General features: G+C 36.0%; 1 protein-coding gene across 2 annotated transcripts in view; it reads left to right on the forward strand.

Moving 5' to 3' along the window:
* Window positions 1-21,987, forward strand: part of Art7 (arginine methyltransferase 7) — a 99,154-nt gene that overhangs the window by 21,917 nt on the left and 55,250 nt on the right. For both annotated transcript variants that reach the window (XM_090383852.1, XM_090383851.1), the window contains exons 3-5: window positions 15,663-15,812; window positions 16,425-16,533; window positions 16,945-17,057. In XM_090383852.1, the coding sequence (XP_090239978.1) occupies window positions 15,663-15,812; window positions 16,425-16,533; window positions 16,945-17,057 (372 nt within the window). The remainder of the gene's footprint in view (window positions 1-15,662; window positions 15,813-16,424; window positions 16,534-16,944; window positions 17,058-21,987) is intronic.

Consider the following 21,987-nt stretch of genomic DNA (forward strand, 5'->3'; position numbering starts at 1 on the left):
TTGCTGAATGAAATTTAAAAAAAAATTGATTGCTGATCAAAGGGGAGATGATTATCAGCAGCTACAAGATACGGAGTGGTTGTGTAATCTGGCTTTTTTGTCAGATTTTACCAGAAAATTAAAGTGATCATGATTTTGGAAAAAATAAAAATGTGGGTTACATGATTAGTAGTATTTCTGCATATAAATATCAATTTTTGGCAATGGCTAAGGATCTCAAAGAAAAAAAAATTCTATCATTTTGCAAGTATGCAAGATCATTTGCAAAAATATTATTTATTATTAGTAGTATTATTATTATTAGCCGTATGGTGCAAGGAAGCCTGAGGTTTATGCCAAAAACCAGCCAAAAATTTTTTTGAGTTACCCTGAGAGAGAGAGAGAGAGAGAGAGAGAGAGAGAGAGAGAGAGAGAGTGTGAGTGTAGAAGGAAATCGCCAAGAAAGAGAAGAATGATGATATCCAGCTCAGGACCCTGGGTGTGCCAAGAAAATACTTACTAGATTTGAAATCCTGTTTTTGAATTTAATAGTGAGAAATATGTTTCTGAAATTTAGAAAGTTGTGGATGGTTTTGAAACCAGATTCGGTGATTTTAAAACAATTGAAGACATTTTTCAATACATTTTTATCCATTTAATGTTGACTTAGATATGAAACAAATTGCAGAAAAAAATCGCTGAGATTTTTCACGTGGAGAAAATATTGCTTGAAAATGAAATTATTACATTGCAAAAGAATATCTTCCTAAAAGCCAGCTCATCATAAAAAGACATTTGGAAATATGTTTGCTGAGAGAAGTACCCAAATGTAAAAAAATTCAGTGAACTTTTAAATTCCTGTTTTGGTTCCACATATCTATATGAATCGGCTTTTTCGTATTTGAAACAAATAAAGTTGAAGAATCGCTCTAATCTTACGGACTTGCATACAGAAGATTCTTTACTGTCGACCTTCTCACGGTATATCCCCGATTTTGAAAGCTTGGCAGATGACATGAAGACACAAACTTCACATAAATTAAAAATTTAAATATATGTTAATTTAAAATAAGAATTCTGAATTGTATTTAATTTTAAAATTTATAAACAACAATTTTCAATATGTGTTGATTAACTCTTTTAACCATGTGCAATGAAATTCTTGAGATGGTAGATTGCGGCACATTTTGAATAAAAAAAAAGTAGATCGCATCACAAATTAAGTTGGCCACCCTTTATCTACAGTATCACTTGATGTACAAGGTCAGAATTATTATTTTCACTACTATTAGATTCCTCATCTATTTCATTAGGAATCCATTCATCACGTTCTTCTCTAAATTCATCTCCACTCTCCTCTCCAGATTCATTTTCAGATAGCTTTTCTAATTCCTCTAGACATTTTTGAATCTGCTCTTGGATAATACCACAAGATCACCATTTTTTCAGTAACACTGTGGAACAAGCACTCTAAAAATTGTTGAAATACCTTTCCACATATAAAGTTTCACCCTGACTAAACTAAAATAGCATAGCAATATGTAGTAATGACTCCTACGCATGCTCAGACCTGAAATGGCATGCACAAATGTGCAGACTTATGCACCTGGGCATGTATTTGCACAAACCATAAGGTGATTCGAATCACAAAGTAAAAAAATGCAAAAACTTGATTAACAGTATAAAAATTAGCTAATTTTATTGAAATTTTATAAACAATCAAATTGACTTCTTTGGCAGTTTTAGGTATAGAGCTAAAATTTAAAAGAAAAATGTGTGCAAAGTTATTTGCAATTGTTCATGCCGTGAGTTAATGGAAAGTTAGGAAATGTCATGGACTCGTACTTCTGTAGTTAAAAGGGCTGCAAAACTGCAACAAGTTTTAAAGTAGACAAATGGTCAAATCGACTGTTGCAGTAATTCTAGTGTTAAGTGATGGTATATCACGTTACAGTCACCTGGATTGACATAATGAAGACTTGTATCACAATTGCCATTGCAACAGTTGACCTGCTTTGTTACAAGTGTTGTTCACATTGAAGTATACTGAGGTAAGCATGAAATGCTGAATGATTTACTACAAATTATATCAAATTGCATATCTATGATTGCATTTGTTTATCTACAGAATTCAATGAAAACACTGGGAGAACTTTATGAACACTCCATACTATTTCCCGAATTAAATTTTTCATGTGCCTTATATTAATTGGAACTTTCAGCAAAATATTCATTTCACAAATGTGTAGTCTTAGTTCTAATATTTTGATATCACTACACATCTAACACTTGATTTTTTCCTCATCACCAACCTCTTGGAAGTAATACATTGTTAGCTGTACTTCAGTTAATCACTCAGTGATGGTCACTTCTGTCCCATGTCCATTCTCAGCTTCATGCCCTTTGACATTGCAACATTGCCATATGGAATGGATTGCATGATTTCTGTTCCTCGTTTCCTTAAAAGTTCAAGGGTAAGAAATGTGCATCTTGTCCAAATGATAGTTCTCTGGTCTCTTACTGGATCCATTGGCTGAAACTTCTGTCCATCCATTCTGCCACATCTGGAGTTATTATAGATACTAATTCACAACAGTGCTCATAGAAATATCTGTGAAAAAAGGCATGCATCAGAAACTAGGGTCTATATCATTCCACTTCCTGTCAAAGAAAGGTTAATGGAATGAGTTTGTATGAATTATCCAAATAGTTCTCTTTTGGATAGAGCCTAGAACTTTTAGAAAGGACACTACTTTAGATGTGGGAATAATATTCCCTGATAGGACAGATTTATGATTTGTATAAAGTTAGCACTTGCTTAGAAATAAAAGTACAGTAGAATCCGGAGAAGAAATTCCCACATTAGAAGTTTTCCCCTGTACTAGGTTTGGTTTCTTAAGTCCCAATTTCAACTCTGTGTTACAATGTATTATTTTCCCATGTAAGAAGTTTCCTGGATAAAAAAGTTTTCCCGCATAAAGAGTCCATGATAAAGAATACACAGCATATTATTATAATGATGTTTTCCCACTTAATACGTTTTTTTAATATAGAAATCATTTATTTTTAATATTAAACAATATAAACATTTGATAATCGAACAAATGAGTGCCAAGCGTCATTTTAGTTCATAGTAAACCACTGAAGTAAGGTGAAATGGCATAGTTTTTGATATACTCGTATTGTGAATGCCATCACAAGTTGCCCTGATATTAGCATTAGCAAGAAAGTAAGCTTATACAGCATCAAGGAAAAATATTGCACTACAGTAATACCCCGAAGTTACGCGATAGGTGGGTCCGACGAAAATCGCGTAAGTCGGGGTACAACTTTGCATATAAATACATATAAAATTTGCTTAATTGGGACCAAGGACTAACAAAAACACTAGTTTAGAAGAAAAATATTAATAAAATTGCAGTTCTTTATACATATTAATACAAAATATGTATTAAAAAAAAACAAATGACTTACGTAAAAAAGTTATTTCGATGTCGATGGCTTTATAAAATCTAACAAATTCGTCTGACGACACAGCGCGTTCTTTTTTTCACGCAGAATTTCTTCGTAGCAAGCTAATAATTTTTTTATTCCTTGCTTTGTAGCTATAACGCGTTCTTCGTTGGAGTCTATGTTTTCTAAAATTTTTAAGCCCTTTACAAGTGAGATCTTTTCAATTTTCAACCTGTCAAGTTTGCAATTGTCATGTGCTTTTCGCCGTTGCTTCATTTAGGCCTGTAGCACGTGCAATATCACATGGTCTTTCATTTCGCTCAAAGCGTTTCACAATTTCATATTTTTTCTCTATCGACAGAGGTGGACTGGCCATAAGCCTTACCGGGGAAACCCCGGTGGGCCAGTGTGATTTTGGCCATAAACCATAGTATGAGGCCACTATAAATTTTCCCGGGTAAGAATTTTTGACCCAGTCCGCCTCTGTTTATCGATAATTGCTTTTCTTTTTCTCTCTGAATCTGCAGTGTCTTCACCGGGACGCTTCCTTTTCACACCTTTTAATTAAGTATTTTACTATTTTTAGGGAATAAAGCACAATTACAAAATGAGGAGGCACGCTTGATACGCATAAACAAAGCTGCGCGCATGTAGCAACTGAATAAACAACACCATAAAGGCAGAGATACGCTATTAACACCTCACATTTCTAGGGGTTACTACCATAAAATAATAAAAATCCAGTTGCGTTTCTGCTAGTGAAATCTGTTATAAACTGGTAGTAAACTCGATCTAATTGCATTTGCAATTATACTGATAGCTGGAATTGTGTTGGTTTTTACGTTATTATGGTGAAATGTGTTTCCCCTTCACTGATATAAAAAATATAAAAGCAACAAAGTTAAATTTTGTTCATCTTTCGCTCTCATTCTCCGCCGTCGCACCGTATATCGATAACATATGAAAAACGACCTTGAAGATAGTGGGCGGCAGCGTTGCCAAACGAAAAAAAATCAAGACCCGCGTAAGTCGGGGTATTACTGTACCTCCAATAGGCAACTCTTCGCTAATGGCGAAGACTAATGTTACTTATTCTTGGTGGATACCACCACCCAAGGTTGGTGGTATCCGCAGTGAGTTATGATGGTTGTGAACAGTTCTGAATTGCTTAGTAGATTATTGCTCTGTCTTACTGTAATTGTGACCTTTTAAGGTATGAATAAAGATATCTGTTCTTATTTAGAAATCTGAGCATTGCTGAAGAGGAGCACTGTAACAGATGTTTTGTAAAAAAAAAAAAAAAATAAACAAATAAATAAAATAAACAAATACAGGACTGGGTTTGAGGTCAGGAAAGCATCATAAGAAAAAGGACTTCTGAACAAGTGGGCCAGCTTCTAGCTGGCCCACTTGTGAAAGCTTTAAAATTGTCTAAACTTTTCTATGGAATCTTCCACAGATGAGTAATGTAATCCAAGGTATCATCAGTAGCAAAATCCATATTTAATGAAATGGCCAGTTTCAAGATAGTGTAAGAGTTGGAAGTTTATGGATTTATTCATTACCTTGGAAAAAAAAAAATTGAGGTTAAGTTTAGTGGGATAATAATTGAGAGGGAATTATCAACATTTTTTTAAGAATTAAAAATGGTGACAAAAATTGATATAAGCAAATCTCCTAGGATAAAAAAACAACCAGCAGTGGAATGAGAGATTGTAAAATAAAGCCAATACAAAACAAAGGCTTTTTTGCTGATGCTTTATAAGCTTGTTTTCTTGCATCATAATGCCACCACCACTACTACTACCATCACCAGTACTTCTACTATTAATAATAATAAGAGTTAACTGTGGAGCACAGGTTTTAAGAGTAAATAAAGAAATACCATCAGTACCTGGAGACTTCTTGTCATCAAGATCGTTCAGGATGCTTTTAATGTCTTTTGTCAGAAGACCATGGGACGCATTGAATGAAATGTTTGATGTGGTAGGAGGTGATTTACCAAGGTCATCCGTACAAGAGTTAGAGGAAAAGTAGAATGCTAATAAATCAGCTTTATCTCTAGATGAGGATGCAATTGAACCATCAGGGTATAACAGAGGTGGGAGTATGGATTGAAAGAAGTTGCTGCCAATAGTTTTGGTAAGGATCCAAAATGATTGACAACCATTTGGATAAGAAGCAAGTTTCCTACTTGTAATAACAACTGCTATGAACCGTAGTGTAGGCAGGAAATGAAGCTGGAGATTGGATACAAGAAATTACAGTATGCAATATTTTTATTTTGAACATCCATAGCACATGTTTTGGAGAACTAAGGTTTAGATAAAGGATGTGAGTTTGGGGCATAGCGAGGAATGAAAAATTATCTTTGCAAGAATAATTTTTCTGACAATTTGACAAAATATTAGATTTAAAACAGCAATCGAACAATGAAAAGAGGAATAGAAATGGCACAGATCCTCCCATTTCACATAGATTATGAAATGGGAGGATCTGTACAATTTTGGTTCCTGTGTGATTCAAGCCTCCATTAAGACAAACGCAAGACTGCTGAGAATCCACATAAAAGGGGGGGGGCCCACTGGAGAAGAAATCATCAAGTTTTATCTAGCAAATCAGTAACTAATGTTAACTGTGTATTTTGAAGGGTGTTGGTAAGGAAAAAATCAAGGTGTTAGCTGCATGTTACAATTATTTGATATTCTAGGTAATAAATGGACAAGTTGAGTGAATAGTAATATAACCAAAGCTTCAGAATTTCTACCAGCTGGGTCTGCACATCTGAAAGATTGATGGCAGCTGGAGTTGTGAACATTAAAATTTCAAAGAAAAATTTATTTCACTGTTAGGAAAATTAGATTGGAGAAATGTTTCAAAGGAAGAAAAAGAAAGTTCCACATGATTTGCCGAGGTGGGAGGACAATAAAGACAGCAAATGAATTTATATATTTGAGAATGAGGTAAAAAGATTTGAGCCCAAGAAGATCAAAAAGAGGAAAATCCCAGATTAGATAGCCTCTGACAAGAAATATTGGAATGGGCATATGAACAAGTACTTCCCCCAAAGCACAAAAAAAGAATAGTGGTCCAGACAACTAGCATTAGCATTAGTAGAGGCATTTGATGCAAGAAAGCAAGCTTATGCAGCATCAGCCAAAAAAAAAAAACCCCACTTCCACTTCACCCCTCTGTTCGTTCAAAATACCTGTCCAGCTGAGCCTTAAACTTATTTAGGCTATCAACCTCCACCACAAGGGATGGCAGTCTGTTCCACCAACCAACCACCCGCTGGCTAAAGGCAAATTTCCGCACGTCTATCCTACATCTGTCTTTCCTCAATTTGAATTTATACCCTCTCAGGTGATTTTTCTGAGCTAGAGGAAGAATCCCATCAGCATTGAGCATGCTTAAACCATTCAAGGCTTTATACACCTCTATCAGATCACCTCGCTGGTGCCTAGTCTCCAGACACTGTAATTTGCAAAACCTTTCTTCTGTAATTTGCAAAACCTTAAGCCTTTCTTCGTAAGAGCACCCCTTTGTTCCATTCACTAATCTTGTTGCCCTTCTCTGTACTCGTTCCAGCAGCTCTACATCCTTCTTGAAATGAGGCCTCCAGACCTGTATACAGTACTCTAGGTGTGGCCTGACCATTGCCTTATACAATGGAATAATCACCTCCTTATCCCTGCTGGAAAAATTCCTGTATATCATTGACAATACTCCATGAGCTACTCTTGCAGCCCGTCTGCACTGCTCAGAGAACTTCATATCTGCCTGCACAATCACCCCCAAGTCCCTTTCATTCTCTACCACTGTCAGTGTAGTACCACAGAGTTGATACGTTGCTCTGGGGTTGCTTTTTCCCATGTGTAGTACTTTACATTTGTCAATGTTAAACTTCATTTGCCACCTCTCAGCCCATCTGCTCAACCTTTCCAGATCCTGTTGCAGCAGCATAGTGTCAGTAGTGTCCTTGACAACCCTGCCAACCTTTGTATCATCTGCAAACTTGGACATTAAGCTTGATATATCATCATCAATATCATTTATAAATACAGAAAACAATAATGGACCCAACACTGAGCCCTGAGGGACTCCACTAATAACATTAGTCCACGATGAGCAGTGTCCATTGATTACCACTCTCTGTCTTCTCCCCTCAACCACCCCTTTATCCATAGCAGCAATTTGCCTCCAATGTCACACTGCTCCAATTTGTGTAGCAGTCTAACTAACAATTAAGATTTGTCAGAAAACGTAAGTGAGGTCATGTATATATGAAATGAATTAGTTTTTGAGAGGGATAGTTTTTATATATCACATAAGTTTGCTTCATTAGTTTGATTACTCATGATGCTTTGATGTTGATAAGATAAAAGTTGTAGTTGCAATGGGAGGTGCAGCATATATGAATTTACTAAATTTTTAGATATGGCATATACCTCAAGGTATACTCAGCTCCTTAACATAACATAGCCTCTGCATTATGTTAAGCTCCCCACATACACTCTATTTGTGCCGACCAGGCTAGCCGGGTGGGTAAAGTGCCTGCCTGGCAACCTGAAGGTCGTGGGTTCGAATCCCGCCTCGGGCTTGATACTACCAGACAAAAAAAAAAAAAAAACTCTATTTGTGACTTCCTCCAATCACAGCTGGCAGAATAGACAAGATTATCCATTAATTTGGTACTTTTTCAACCATTTCTTTGGCTGCAGAACCCATTTGTCAACCCAATTTTTTACAGAACTCCTGTATATTAAAAAACAGCAATACAGTAAAATCTCATTAATACAAACTCATTTTATACAAAGTACTCATTTATATGAAGCCCTTACCATACTCCTGCAAAAGGATAGGCTTTTATATGTAAATATATTCACTTATTACAAAATTCAGTTAATATGTATTACAAAGTTCTTTTTAAACCCGTGAGAAATAAATATTGTCATTTTGTATGCTTAATACAAATCTTGGTGGAGCTGTCCGATTATTGCCTCTGGCCTCCTGGCTCCATACTTCCCAAAGGATGGCACTGACTTGTTAGAAATTAGTTTTGTGTAAACAAAAGCAGTTTATGGTAGCTATGTCAAGTGCACTCTCAAAAACATCTTTCTGAAGGATGAGTTGTTAAGTTAACAAAAGAATGAAAAGTTTTTCTAAGTTGTTTACATGCACTCCTCTCCCTCCATGGGAATAAGGTCAGTTGCAATTGTTACCCCAGTTCAGAGTCTTTTGCTACCATATACAGCAATCTAATTTTTGTGCCCTATTATCTGAGCTGATGTCTTTTTTTGGAACTTGTCTTTAAATTAATTTAAAATTTGTTTATATTAAATCTTATCTAGCAGTATTATCGTGACAAAAAGTAAACGGACAGAATTAAGCCTGGAAATTAAACTAAAAATTATACAAGAGGCTGATAGGAATGAAAGAAGCAAAACGGACATTGTAAAGGAATACAACATCCCTTTACCTACTTTATCTACAATACAGAAAAACCGAAAAAGACTAAGTGTGTGACACTATAGCAGCGATGAAAACAGGAAACTAATTAGTGGTGCAAAACATGAGGAGCTTGAAATAAAACTTTTTGAGTGGTACCAACAAATGCGTGCATCTAATTTGCCAATAATCAGGTCCGATTTTGCAAGAAAAGGCAAATTATCTAGCTCAGCAACATGGAATTAGCGACTTCAAATCTTATCTAGATTTGAAGCTCCAAAGATTTAAAGACAGGAATAACTTGGTTTTTTGAAATGTTTGTGGTGAGTCTGGATTAGTCGACAAAGAAAAGGCTACAGACTGGTTGTGTTCTGTATAGTCCATTCTTAAAAAAATATGAGGCAAAGGATATTTTTAATCTTGACGAGACAAGTTTATTTTATAATTTGTTGCCAAACAAAACATTTGCTGTTCGAGGAGAGTCTTGTCATGGTGGAAAATTTAGTAAACAATGACTCACTTTTCTGTTATGATGCAATTCAGATTGCAGTACAAAACTACGCCCACTTATGATTGGTAAGTTTTCCAAGCCAAGATGTTTTAAAGCAGTTAACCAACTTCCCTGTGATTATAAGGCCAAAAGAAGTGCTTGGCGTATGGTCAAAATTTTTCAGTCTTAGTTATCAAAAGTGGACAGGAGAATGACTTCAGAAAAAAGGAACATTTTGATGATTCTAGATCGTTGTGCAGCACATTCTGCCAAGACACTTAAATTGACAAATATATGGCTGTCGTTTTTAACCCTTCCCCCCAGTACCACCAGTTTAATGTAACCACTGGATCAAGGCATTATTTATAACCTCAAGAGAGCATACAGAGCCTGCCCGATAAAGTACTTGATCTGCAACATAGAAGGAGGGAACAATTTGCAGCCAAATTGGAATGTCTTGGAAGCAATAACAAGATCCATAATCTTGTTATTGCTTGGGACAGTATTGCATCATATGTAATAATCAACTGCTTTAGAAAGCCACCAAATACGGAGGATGCGGAAAGGTCAGGGAATGACCACCGCATATCCCGGAGCAATATGGCCTTAATTGCTAATGCTCCTAAAAACCAAATAACAAACAAACAAACAAACAAACAAGCTTTAGAAAGAGTGGCTTTGGAGAGAATATCATCGAAAAACATGGTCCAGCAGGTGAATGTGATAGCAACATTGAGGAATGGAGGAATTTGAAGGAGTATATGGATTTCGTTGGCGAATTAGAAGAGTTTTTCGAAGATGGATGATGAAGTTGCTACCACTGCAATGCCAACACCAGAAGAGCTGCTGAGCACCAAACAAAATAATGATCTTTTTGTTACTAGCGAAAGTGAAGAAGCACACACACTGCCATCTAAAAAAGATGCTTAAAATGCATTGAACATAATAAAGAATGTGTTGGCCTGCAGTAACGTTGATAAAGAAACAACTATTGCATTTGATAATGTCTGTGCTGTAGTTAAAAAATGTATATAGGACAAAAACTGTGCAACCAACATTGGATTCTTTCTTTAAATTAAATTAATTTATTAAAAAGTTAATGGTTTGTATGTCTTCTTTTATATTAAGATTGTAATTCTTTTTACCGTGATACTAAAATAATGTATATATCAAAATATACACTGTACAATATTTTCATTTCCGTTAATTGCTTTTTCCTTAGTTCATCTTACAAATAAAATAAAATCTTTAAAATATATGTTATTCCTATACTGTATTGTTAGACAAGGCTTTTATTATTTTATTTTATTAATTTATTTTTGATATTATTATTATTATTTATTATTATTCTTAGATATACAGTATGTACCAAAAAAAAAAAAAAAAAAGGTAAAATTTTGACATTTTTGGGGGACCTCATTATTACAAAACGTGAGAATTTATGCCCCTTGAACTTTGTATTAACAAGATTTGACTGTATATACTTTTACAAATAAAATAAAAATGACGTGGAACCCCTGTGATCCCTTTGGAGAACCCTAGGGTTCTGCAGAACACAGCTTAAATTTCTGCAGTAGATGATCCTGTTGCTTCTTTCAGCATTACCAACAGGCTTATTCCAGTGTTCCATCTAACAGCTGGTTTACAAAAAATAGTTTACATTCCTTTGAAATGTAAGAAACATTGGATCTTGTCATGAAAAGCTCAAAGGTCAATTTGATACAAGAAATGGAGAGAGAGAGAGAGAGAGAGAGAGAGAGAGAGAGAGAGAGAGAGAGAGAGAGAGAGAGAGAGAGAGAGAGAGAGAGAGAGAGAGAGAGAGAGAGAGAGAGAGAGAGAGATGTTAGAGTTTTGTCCTGGAGACCAAAAACAGATTTTACCACTTCAGTCCTCTCCTCCATTATGCAAAGTGGTGATATTGCACCAAGTGCAATATCACCACTTTGCATAATGGAGGTATTGCTATTGCCTAGTATCACAAAGTTTGGCCATTCCTTTGAATATTGTGTATATTATACTCCTTATATTGTTTTGTGCCTGAGTGGTCACCTATAGTACATTTAGACCTTGCATATTAGGGAGATATCTGAGGTTACTAGCAGCCCCACCAGAGTGAAGATGCAGGCAGTGAATTTGGTTTCTGCAGATTGATAAGACTGCAACCTTTGCACAGTCCTGCAGTATACTGCTAACAATGCAGTATATTCTGGTTAATTGCCAACTCTTAGCTAAAACATGGAATGTTATTTTACAGGTTCCAGGAGCACACCTGATCTTTATCCACCAAACTGTGAGGTCGTGAGCAGCTTAGAGGGAAATTTGAAAAATTTTTTAAAATTTTGCCTCAAATTTAAATTTGATTGTTTATTTCCAGTGAAACAGTTTCAAGGTTCTCTATCACTGTTTTATTTGATATACGAGGGTGGTTCAATAAAGAATCGCCCTCACACTTCCACGTATCACAGAGTCATGATATTTTGTGTGTAGCATCATACATATCTCTGTACTAAAGGTGTAAATTTTCAGCCTTGTGTCTTAATTTGTTTTTCTCTTACAGAGCTGAATGTGTGACGAAGTGGCATCATGGACAAAGTTGAAGCCAGAGCTGTAATCCAGTATCTGTTCTTGAAGGGGAAATCTAAAGAAATCCACGAGGAGATGACTGCTGTATATAAGGATGAAGCCCCATCCTATGGCATTGTGAAGCACTGGCATAGACAGTTTAAGTGTGGTCGGACATCGGTAGAATCTGAGCCCATTCCAGGTCATCCCCATTCAGCCATTGATGACAGCACAATCAGAAAAGTGGAGTCGTTAATCATGGAAGATCGCAGGATATCTGTGCGTGAATTATCCCAGGAGGTGAAGATTAGTGTGGGCTCTGTTGAAACAGTCCTTCATGACCAACTCCATTTATGGAAATTGAATGCAAAATGGATTCCCCGATTATTGACTGGTTTCCAGAAGGCTGATCGACAACAGAAATCACAAAAGTTGTTAACCCTGTGCCAAAAAAATGAGGAAGAATATCTAAATCACTTGGGATGAAAGTTGGATACACCATTTCAACCCTGAAAGTAAAAAGCAATCCATGGAATGGCGACATCATGGTTTCCCACCTCCCAAGAAGGCAAGGGTCCAGGCGTCAGCAGGAAAGGTCTTGCTGACGGTGTTTTGGGAGGATGAGAAAGGCGTAATAATGACTGATTACCTGCCAAAAGGTAGAACAATTACAGGTGCCTATTATGCCAACTTACAAAATTACGGGAGAAAATCAAAATATATAGGTGCGGCATGCTGTCCAAAGGTGTGAGAATGCTTCAAGACAGTGCCTCAGTTCACACTTCTGAAATTGCAACAACACAAGCACCCACTTGTGGATATGAAATACTGCCCCATCCGGCCTAGTCACCAGTTCTTGCACCATCGGACTTCTTGTTTCCTTCCCTCAAATCATTTCTTCGGGGGACCCACTTCCCTGACGACGAGACACCCATTTCTGCAACAGAGTCATGGTTCAAAGACCAACCTCACCACTTCTACAAAAATGGTATCCGTAGCCTCATCCATCGATGGGGAAAAATGTGTAAATCTGCACGGTAGCTATGTAGAGGAGGACTAAAACCTGTGCCAAGAATCAACAGACTAGCACTTCTGCAGCTAGGTCAGGGAGATTCTTTATTGAACCACCCTCTTATATTAAGAGTATGTGGTATATTTATTTCTTGCCTAGCTCTAACACAAATGAAGTCATTAGTTTTATTTATGGATGGCCTGCACAAATTCATTTATCATTTTAGGGAGGTCAGGGTATTGCAAAGGTTGAGAACCTCTGTTGTACATTCAACTCTACATCCATCCTTTTAGGAAGGATATAGAATTGCTTGAGCATGTACAGAGAAGGGCAACAAGATTGGTGAGGGGAATGAAGGGGGGTCCTCCTGCCAAGAAAGGCTTAAGTTCTGCAAGTTGCAGCGGCTGGAGACTAGGCACCTGCGAGGTGATCTGATTGAAGTGTATAAGGCCTTGAATGGGTTGAGCACGCTGAATTCCGATGGGATTCTTCTGTTTGCTCAGACTACTAACCTGAGGGGACATAAATTCAAATTGAGGAAAGACAGTTGTAGAATAGATGTGCAGAAATTTGCCTTTAGCCAGCAGGTGGTTAATTACTGGAACAAACTTCCATCTGTCGTTGTGGAAGTCGATAGCATAAATAAATTCAGGGAGGAACTGGACAAACTTTTAGATGGAATGGTTGTGTGAAATTTTTTTTTTTTTTTTTTTAGCTGAGGCTACATAAGCTCATATGCTTGCTTTCTTGCATCACATGCCTCTATTACTACTACAAAGGACCCTTAGCAACAAATGTAGTGTTACCTTTGTTATAAGCATTAAATATTTATAATTCACTTCAGAAAGTTATGCAGTCACTTTACATGTTTGCTGCCATTTATTTGAGAGAATGCTTTGATTTTCAGAATGTTGTAGAGTAATTACTTTAATATCTGCCTAAAAGTATGTTTATGATTGAAAAGTAAAAGTCTGGAATTAATAGCTAAAAGCAAATGCCTACTTTTGGGCTGAGCTGGAAATCAGAACAAACTTCAAGCAGTTAATTTCATGTGCCTTTACTTCTACAGCACTCATTTATTGACCGCTTAAGGTTGACTACATATATGCACCATGGCATGTCACTCAGGTGCATTTGATGCATATATGCATCAACAGACATGTTAACATAAATAACTGCTTGACAAATTCAGTTAACTTTTTCAATCACATGAAACCATGTATATGTATAGAAACGATGATCCCACACATTTCTTTTATTTTTCAGATCATGGTTTGGGGATTTTAATCCCCAAACCATGATCTGAAAAATAATATTCTATTTGAAACTGTTTATGTATTGAAGTATTAGAATACAAAGATGTTTCAAAAAATAAAGTAACCAGCACTCCTGCATGAAGGACTCGATTCTTAAATAGATAAATGTGTGACACACAAGATATGAACATAAACTTTTCTTTTTTTTTGTACTTGTCACCTTTTCCAAATCAGCACCCAATAGCCTTAGATGCTGATGCACCATAAAACTCCTAATAACCAACCTTTTCCAAATCATTGGCATATGGTTAAGTATTTTTTCCTACCATGAAACCCAAATATCTATCCTGGTATTGAAAAATCTTTATCAACACATTTAGCCATAAAGGACAGCATTTCATCATTTTAAAATTGTTTGCCAGCTCATCACAACTTAATGTGAAATTGCAACCATGTAGTGGATGGTCCAGAAATTCTGAATTATAGCACTCTAACAACCTGAAAGTGCAGCTGTTAGTATGGCCTGACATCATTGTGTAGTGTGATAATGCTTTCACATAGTAACCTAAGTAGGGATAAATGCCCATCCGTAACCGATCCAGTGCACAGCAGTAATACCTAAGATTGTTCTGTTACCCTGGTAAAGGAAATCAGTAAGCACACCCTTATGGTAACAAACACTTACCATGACTTTTGATGGCTTGCTTTGAATACCTTTGGAGGAGGGAGATGAGGGGTATTTTCACATCATGAATGCTTTTTATTTTCATTTATGATATTGCGGGATTCTCCCATGTAACATTGCCCCACAGGAATTGTACTCCTTTCCATTAGTAATGCTTTAAATGCTCGGGAGGCAGTCCCATTAAAAACTGCTTCATGATCATCATCATGTTGCTTGATGTGCACAGATTTTTCTGTAGTGCAGAAAGTCATGAATGTTGCTGTGCATGCCACCCAGTGAGATGTTAAACTCTTCAACAGTGTCAATCAGTTGTAACCTCCTGTTTTATTAAGGCATCTGCATGACAAGCATTGTCATGTGTGGTGGGTTCCCAGGTTGCTGATCATTTTAAATATCAGTCCTGCTATTAGCAAAAGCAATGCATTAAACACTATTTCCATAGTGTGACATTTTGTCCCTATAAACAACCACCAGTGGGTAATGATTTAATTGTTGCCAGCATGATCCCTTATCAAGCAGATATGGGATCATGCTTGCAATTCTTAAGTTTGCTATGTTTCCAATAGACCTGCTGTCTTGCAACTTATGATGTGGCAATACTCATGCATTTACTGCAATATTTGTGATGAAACAAATGATGTATGTATTCCCTTTATCTGTTAAAATCTACCCACAATTTCATGTACAACATGCTGCTACCTTACTTTTTGAAACATCTCCATTTGAATTCCATTGAAAAAATGTCAGCTTTTGTAATATACTTTATCCTTTATTTAGAACAGTAAATACCATGCAGCCATAAAGAAAGCCATTAAGAAACAACAGCAACAAGGGAAACCAGCAAAAGTTTTAGATATAGGAACTGGAACAGGATTGCTAGCAATGATGGCTGCACAAGCCGGAGCAGACAAAATAACAGCATGTGAGGTACATTTTCAAAACAAAAAATAAAATAATAAATCATTTGCTAGTTTAGGAATAAATTTTAAAATTTTATTTATCTGTTTACTTGTGTACATTGAACTTAATCATTTTTAAAATAATTTTTATTTTTGGCAGATTTTCTTAAATATCTAAATTGACTGATTTAATAAGTTAGAATAATGACCAATTTTACAGCTGAAAGCTTAAAGCACTGTTTGATTATCTATTAAGATTCTTTTGCAAAGCTCATCTTAGTACTCACCTCTAGATCCGTATTGGTTAGGGTTAAATTTACATAAAAGAAAGTAAAAGTTTTCAATTATATTAATAGATTAATTAACACGGTTTTTAAATTAATTAATCTATTAATATTAATGTTTGAAAACTTTTACTTTCCTTTTATGTAAATTGAATCCTAACCAATACAGATCTAGAGATGAGTACTAAGGTATTAAGATTCTTAGCAAAGCTTATTAAGTTAGAATAATATGGGGCCCACTACTACATATTTTTTTAATAAGCTATAACAATGTAGGACAACTGCTATAATTTTTTAAAGAAAATTAGTGTTATGTACTATTGGGACCAGTTTTTTATTTCATAATTTCTTTTCAGGAGTTTTATCCAGTAGCAAAATGTGCAGAAGCTGTAATAAAAGAAAATGGATTAGAAAACAGAATTCAAGTTATACCAAAAAGATCAACAGACTTTGTTGTCGGTCCAGGTAAAAAAACTATTTATGTAGTGTGTGTTTGTGCCCACCAGTAACTGCAATTTCCTGGTGGAATATTTGTTAAGCAATTGGGCTGATTTTTCAGAATAACAATTAGATAAAGATTAGAAAAATTAGTGTAATATGTTATTGGGACCAGTTTTTTTTTTATTTCATAATTTCTTTTCAGGAGTTTCATCCAGTATCAAAATGTACAGAAGCCATAATAAAAGAAAATGGATTAGAAAACGGGATTCAATTTGATGATATTCAAACTCAGCCCTTTATGGCTCCTTATTAGTTTAATAGAAGTGGTTTATCAATGCCATATTTAATTTTGTTTTTACTTGATTTTAATGTTGTATTGGTAAGTTTGAATCTGTCAGTAACAAACCTTTTTTGTTTTTTTCTGTTCTCTGTAAGAGAAAGATATGGAGGAAAAGGCCAATATCCTTGTGACAGAGGTATTTGATACAGAGTTAATTGGAGAAGGTGCACTGGGAACTTTCTCGCATGCTTTAAAATATTTGCTAGAAGTAAGTGACTTCAAAATATTGAAAATGCTAATTAACTTTTGAAAAAAAAAATTAATGTTTCCAATATGTTGAAATTGAGCTAATGATTTGGTTTTCTTATCTAAGAATGCAAATAATTACACAAAGTTCTTTCATTATGCTTATATAAGGTTGTTATAACTAAATTGCATCTGTACTTGTAAAACCATAAATTGCCACCTGCAGATGACCAAGGAGATAATTTAGAAAATATCCAAACCATCTAGACAAGACTGCAATAATAATTCAGACGTAGCATGGGTTTGTTAAGGGAAAATCTTGTCTGACAAACTTGATTGGATAGTATGATGTGGTTACAAAGAAACTGGATGCAAAAAATAATTTTGATATCATATACTTGGATTTCAGGAAAGCTTTTGATACTGTTGTGCATAGAAGAGTACTGTACAAATTGGAGCAGTATGGTGTTAAGGGCAAGTTGCTACAATGGATAAAAGGGTGGTTGATTGGGAGAAGACAGAGTAGTAATCAATGGACACTGCTCTTCGTGGACTAAGGTTATTAATGGAGTCCCCCAGGGTTTGGTGTTAGGCCCACTGTTGTTTTGTATATTTATCAATGATATTGATGAACGTATATCAGGCTTAATGTCCAAGTTTGCAGATGATACAAAGATTAACAGGGTTATTAATGGCAGTGTGCTACTGCAACAGGATCTAGAAAAGTTGGGCAAATGGGCTGAGAAGCGGCAACTGAAGTTTAACACTGACAAATACAGCAAAGTACTGCATATAGGTTGAAGTAACTCCAGAGAAAAGTACCAACTGTGTGATACTACACCTTGGGTGGTAGAAAATGAAAAAGACCTTGGAGTAATTGTGCAGTCAGATATGAAGTTTTCTGAGCAGTGCAGATGTACTACCAGAGCAGGTTATGTGGTATTGATATGCAGTCAATACCCCATATGCAGGTCAATGATATGCAGGATTTATAGGCTAGTAGGGAAAAGAAAGGTGATTATCCCTTTGTATAAGGCAATGGTGAGGCCATGCCTTCAGTACTGAATACAGGTCTGGAGACCTCATTTTAGGAAGGACATAGTTGCTTGAGCAAGTACAGAGAGGGGCAATAAGATTGGCGAGGGGAATGAAGCGGTCCTCTTACCAAGAAAGGCTTAAGTTCTGCTTATTGCAGCATCTGGAGACTAGGCACCTGCGAGGTAATCTGATTGAGGTGCATAAGGCCTTGAATGGGTTGAGCAGACTAATTCTGATTGGATTCTTCCTCTTGCTCAGATTACGAACCTGAGGGGGCATAAATTCAAATTGAGGAAAGACAGTTGTAGAATGAATGTGTGGAAATTCGTCTTTAGCCAGCAGGTAGTTGATTGCAGGAACAAACTTCCATCTGTTGTTGTGGAAGTTGATAGCTTAAATAAATTCATGGAGAAACTGGACAAACATTTAGAGGGAATGGATGTGTGAAATGTTATTTTATTATTATTTTTTTTGGCTGATACTACGTAAGCTTGCTTTCTTGCATCACATGCCTACTACTACCACATTGAAACAAAAGCTACAAAATATTTAGTTCCAGAAATTGACATCTGGTACATATGGCACTGCATACAGCCACATGACTGACACATAGCACAATTTATTTGATTAAGTTACAATACAGTATGAGGGAGCTAAAAATTGTGAAGGTGAAATTGATTGAACTGTAGCTATTTGTATTGTACTGGAAACAAGTAGTGAAGCAAATGTACTAGTAAAATAATACAAAATGGTTAACTATTCTTCAAACAGGCCTCTGAGGTTGGTTATATTCATATTGTAGTTTTAAATGTTTTTCACCAACCTTATGTAGAAATAAAACAGCGAAAATGAAAACTGGAATCTTGATAACTATGTATTTATAATAACTTATATTTGCCTGTATTTACAATAAATTATATTTAACTTTACAACTAAAATATATGAAATATACGTTAAAATGTAATGGGTTAAGAACAATTAAACACATTAAAATATACTAAATTAAAAGCGATAAAACCATAGCTTTCGAAGGCTCCTGCCTTCTTCTTCAGTGGTATTTTCTTTGTTCTGCGGTGCGTCTTTAAATACCAGCAGGTTCACAGTACTCATCACGTGTTCCGTTCTCTTGTGTTATGGAACCGGAAGTGGCTCGGGAGTGGGTCATATGGAACCGTTCATCCCTTCTGAGGATAGTAGCCTCGAAGAGGGGATGGATCCGCGTTCCTCTATCTCTATTAATGTTCACTGTGGAACAGATCCGCAAACTCTCGAGCCACTTGCGGTCCCAGAACTTATGCGCCCGATCGGTGATGATAGCATCGTCCAGGGAGATCTGGTGCTGCTTCTCCCAAAAATGCTCGGCCACAGCGGACTTACCATACTCCACATTTCTTATTGCCTTAGTGTACTCCCCCAGACGATCTTTGAGACGATGTTTTGTTTCCCCTACATAACGCTCCATGACAATACATAAAGGGAATTATAGGAGTGAAGTTGACACTTGGGCTTTGGTTGTATGGATCACCCTATATTGTGCCCTTTGGCCATTGAGGCAAGGATCAAGAGTGAAATACAGGGTCATCTAGATAGAAATGAAATTCTGAAAGAAACAGCATGATTTTATAAAATGAAAATATTGTTTAACAAATGTGGTAGGTTATTTTGACCAGAGTCACTTATGATGTGGATATGGGAAATAATTTTGACATTGTTTAGTGAATTTTAGCAAAGCATTTGACTTAATTCCATGTGAGAGGTTACTGTAAAACCTGGAATATGTTGAGATAACAGAAATGGATTGCAGGTTCGTTGCAAGAGTTGTGATTAATGGTAACTTTTTAGGCTGGGCTGAGGGTTCTCCAAGGATTAGTACTATCATCACCATTTGGACAACTGTTGTTTCTGATTTTCTTAAATGACATTTACTAATGTCATTTAAGAAAATCAGAAATTAGAAGTATTCTAATGTATTCACCCTCCATGTTATTTAAGAAAATTTATGATACAAACAGAGCATGATGTGAAAATTCGGAACTGTCATGATCAGGGGAGTTAAATGAACAGCACTTTAGGACAACTTAGATAGGCTCCAGGTTTGGTCAGAGAAGTGGTAGCTATGTTTGAATGCAGCAGAATGAAATATCTTACGCAAGGAGATTGGCAATCCCAAAATAACTTATACTCTTGGTGGCAGGATTAAAAATAGACAAAGAAAGGGATTTGGGGGTTTACAGTATTGGCCAAAATTAAGTTCTCCATTCAGATAAGCAGGAGGACCTATGGTGTTGTGTTCATAATTATCAAACATTTGCTTGTAGATGTAGGGAGGTCATAATTCCACTGTGTAAAGCCACACTTGGAATAGTGTCCAAGTATGGAGATCACACCTAAAAAGACATCGAGCTTCTTAAAAGAGTACAGAGATGGGCACCACACTTGCTGGACCTGAAAAGGGTTCCCATATGAGGAAAGACTTTGAATATATTAGGCTACAGATCTTGGTAACTAGGACCTTAAAGGAGACCTAATTGAGGTCTATAAACCTCTGAGAGGAGAAAGTAAAATGAATGAGGGCAAAATTTTTACTGTTATTAATGATTCCAGAACTAGGGGCCATAAATTCAAATTACAGGTGGAGAAGTTTGGATTGAATTATAGGAAGTTTTCTTTTAGCTCACAAGTTGTCAATTACTACAATCAATTGCCTCCATAGGTGGTTGAGACTGACAACTTGAGGAAATTCAAAAATCACCTAGATTGGTACCTATTTAAGGAGGGGAAACCGTGTAAGTAGTTTATTATATATTCTGTTTTGGCTGGTGAAGCAGAAGCTTGGGGATTCCTTATACGGGGGTTCTTGGTATCAGAGTATTCATTATCTGACTCCCCACAGTTGAGGATTTGAAAATTAAAGGAAGCCTTTGAGAAAATTGACCAAGCACTTGAATATTTTTGTGAGAATGACCCTCTTCATGATCGTGCAGCAAAAGTTAAACGTGAAGTTAAAGACAACTGAATTTTTTCCGAAAAAATATGAAAAAAACAAACTCTGGATTCATTTTTTATTTGTAAAACTGAAAAATAGTGAAACTTCAATAAACTTTACTTAACCTTACATTGTTCAACATATTATAATAAAAAATATCTAATAAAATAATTGTTTCATTTTTCAGTTCCTTCAATCCATTTTTACACATTATGAAAATTTGGTCCCCGTTTTAAGTGGAATTTTCTGGAACCAATTATCCTCAGATAACGAGGATCCCCTGTACCATATTGGTTAACACACACACACAGAGTTAGTCAAAATGTTATTGACAACTTTGACAGTTTATATTAAATATAATACAAACGTTTCAGTGACAAAAATGCTATCAAATGAAAGTGCAAATATTAAAGTTGTTTGCCACAACAGAGATGGCACAGACATCTGTGATGTCTGCACCAGATAGCACTGCATTCAAAATGGCATCATCTGTGTAGAAATCATTTTGTGTTCTCTGTTATCATGAAACAGAATCAAGTGTTTCAGTGCAGGGATCATTCCAAACTAAATTTCACAGAAATCCTCCAACTTCAGATTTTGTTGTTAAGTGGTATAGGCAGTTCATGGAGCATGGATGATGTCAGAGCAAAAGCACAGTTCATTCCAGCACAGATGTGACTAGAATGCGTGTGGCAGGCTTATCTCAGTAGTCCCCCCACCCCAAATCAACTAACAAGGGCAGTAGAAAGCTTGGGATTCCATGGAAAAGTGTCTAGCATATTCTCAGAAGGTGACTCTCCATGTGTCCTTATAAAATTCATTTGTTACAAACCCTAAAATCACACGACAAAGTTTCTAGGTATGAATTTTGTTGTAACATCCAAGAACTGAGTGATACTGTTGAAAATGTCATGGACAGATTAGTGTT

The sequence above is a fragment of the Mastigoproctus giganteus genome, chromosome 10, assembly GCF_048544385.1.
Source record: "Mastigoproctus giganteus isolate SK-2022 chromosome 10, ASM4854438v1, whole genome shotgun sequence".
NCBI lineage: Eukaryota > Metazoa > Arthropoda > Arachnida > Uropygi > Thelyphonidae > Mastigoproctus > Mastigoproctus giganteus.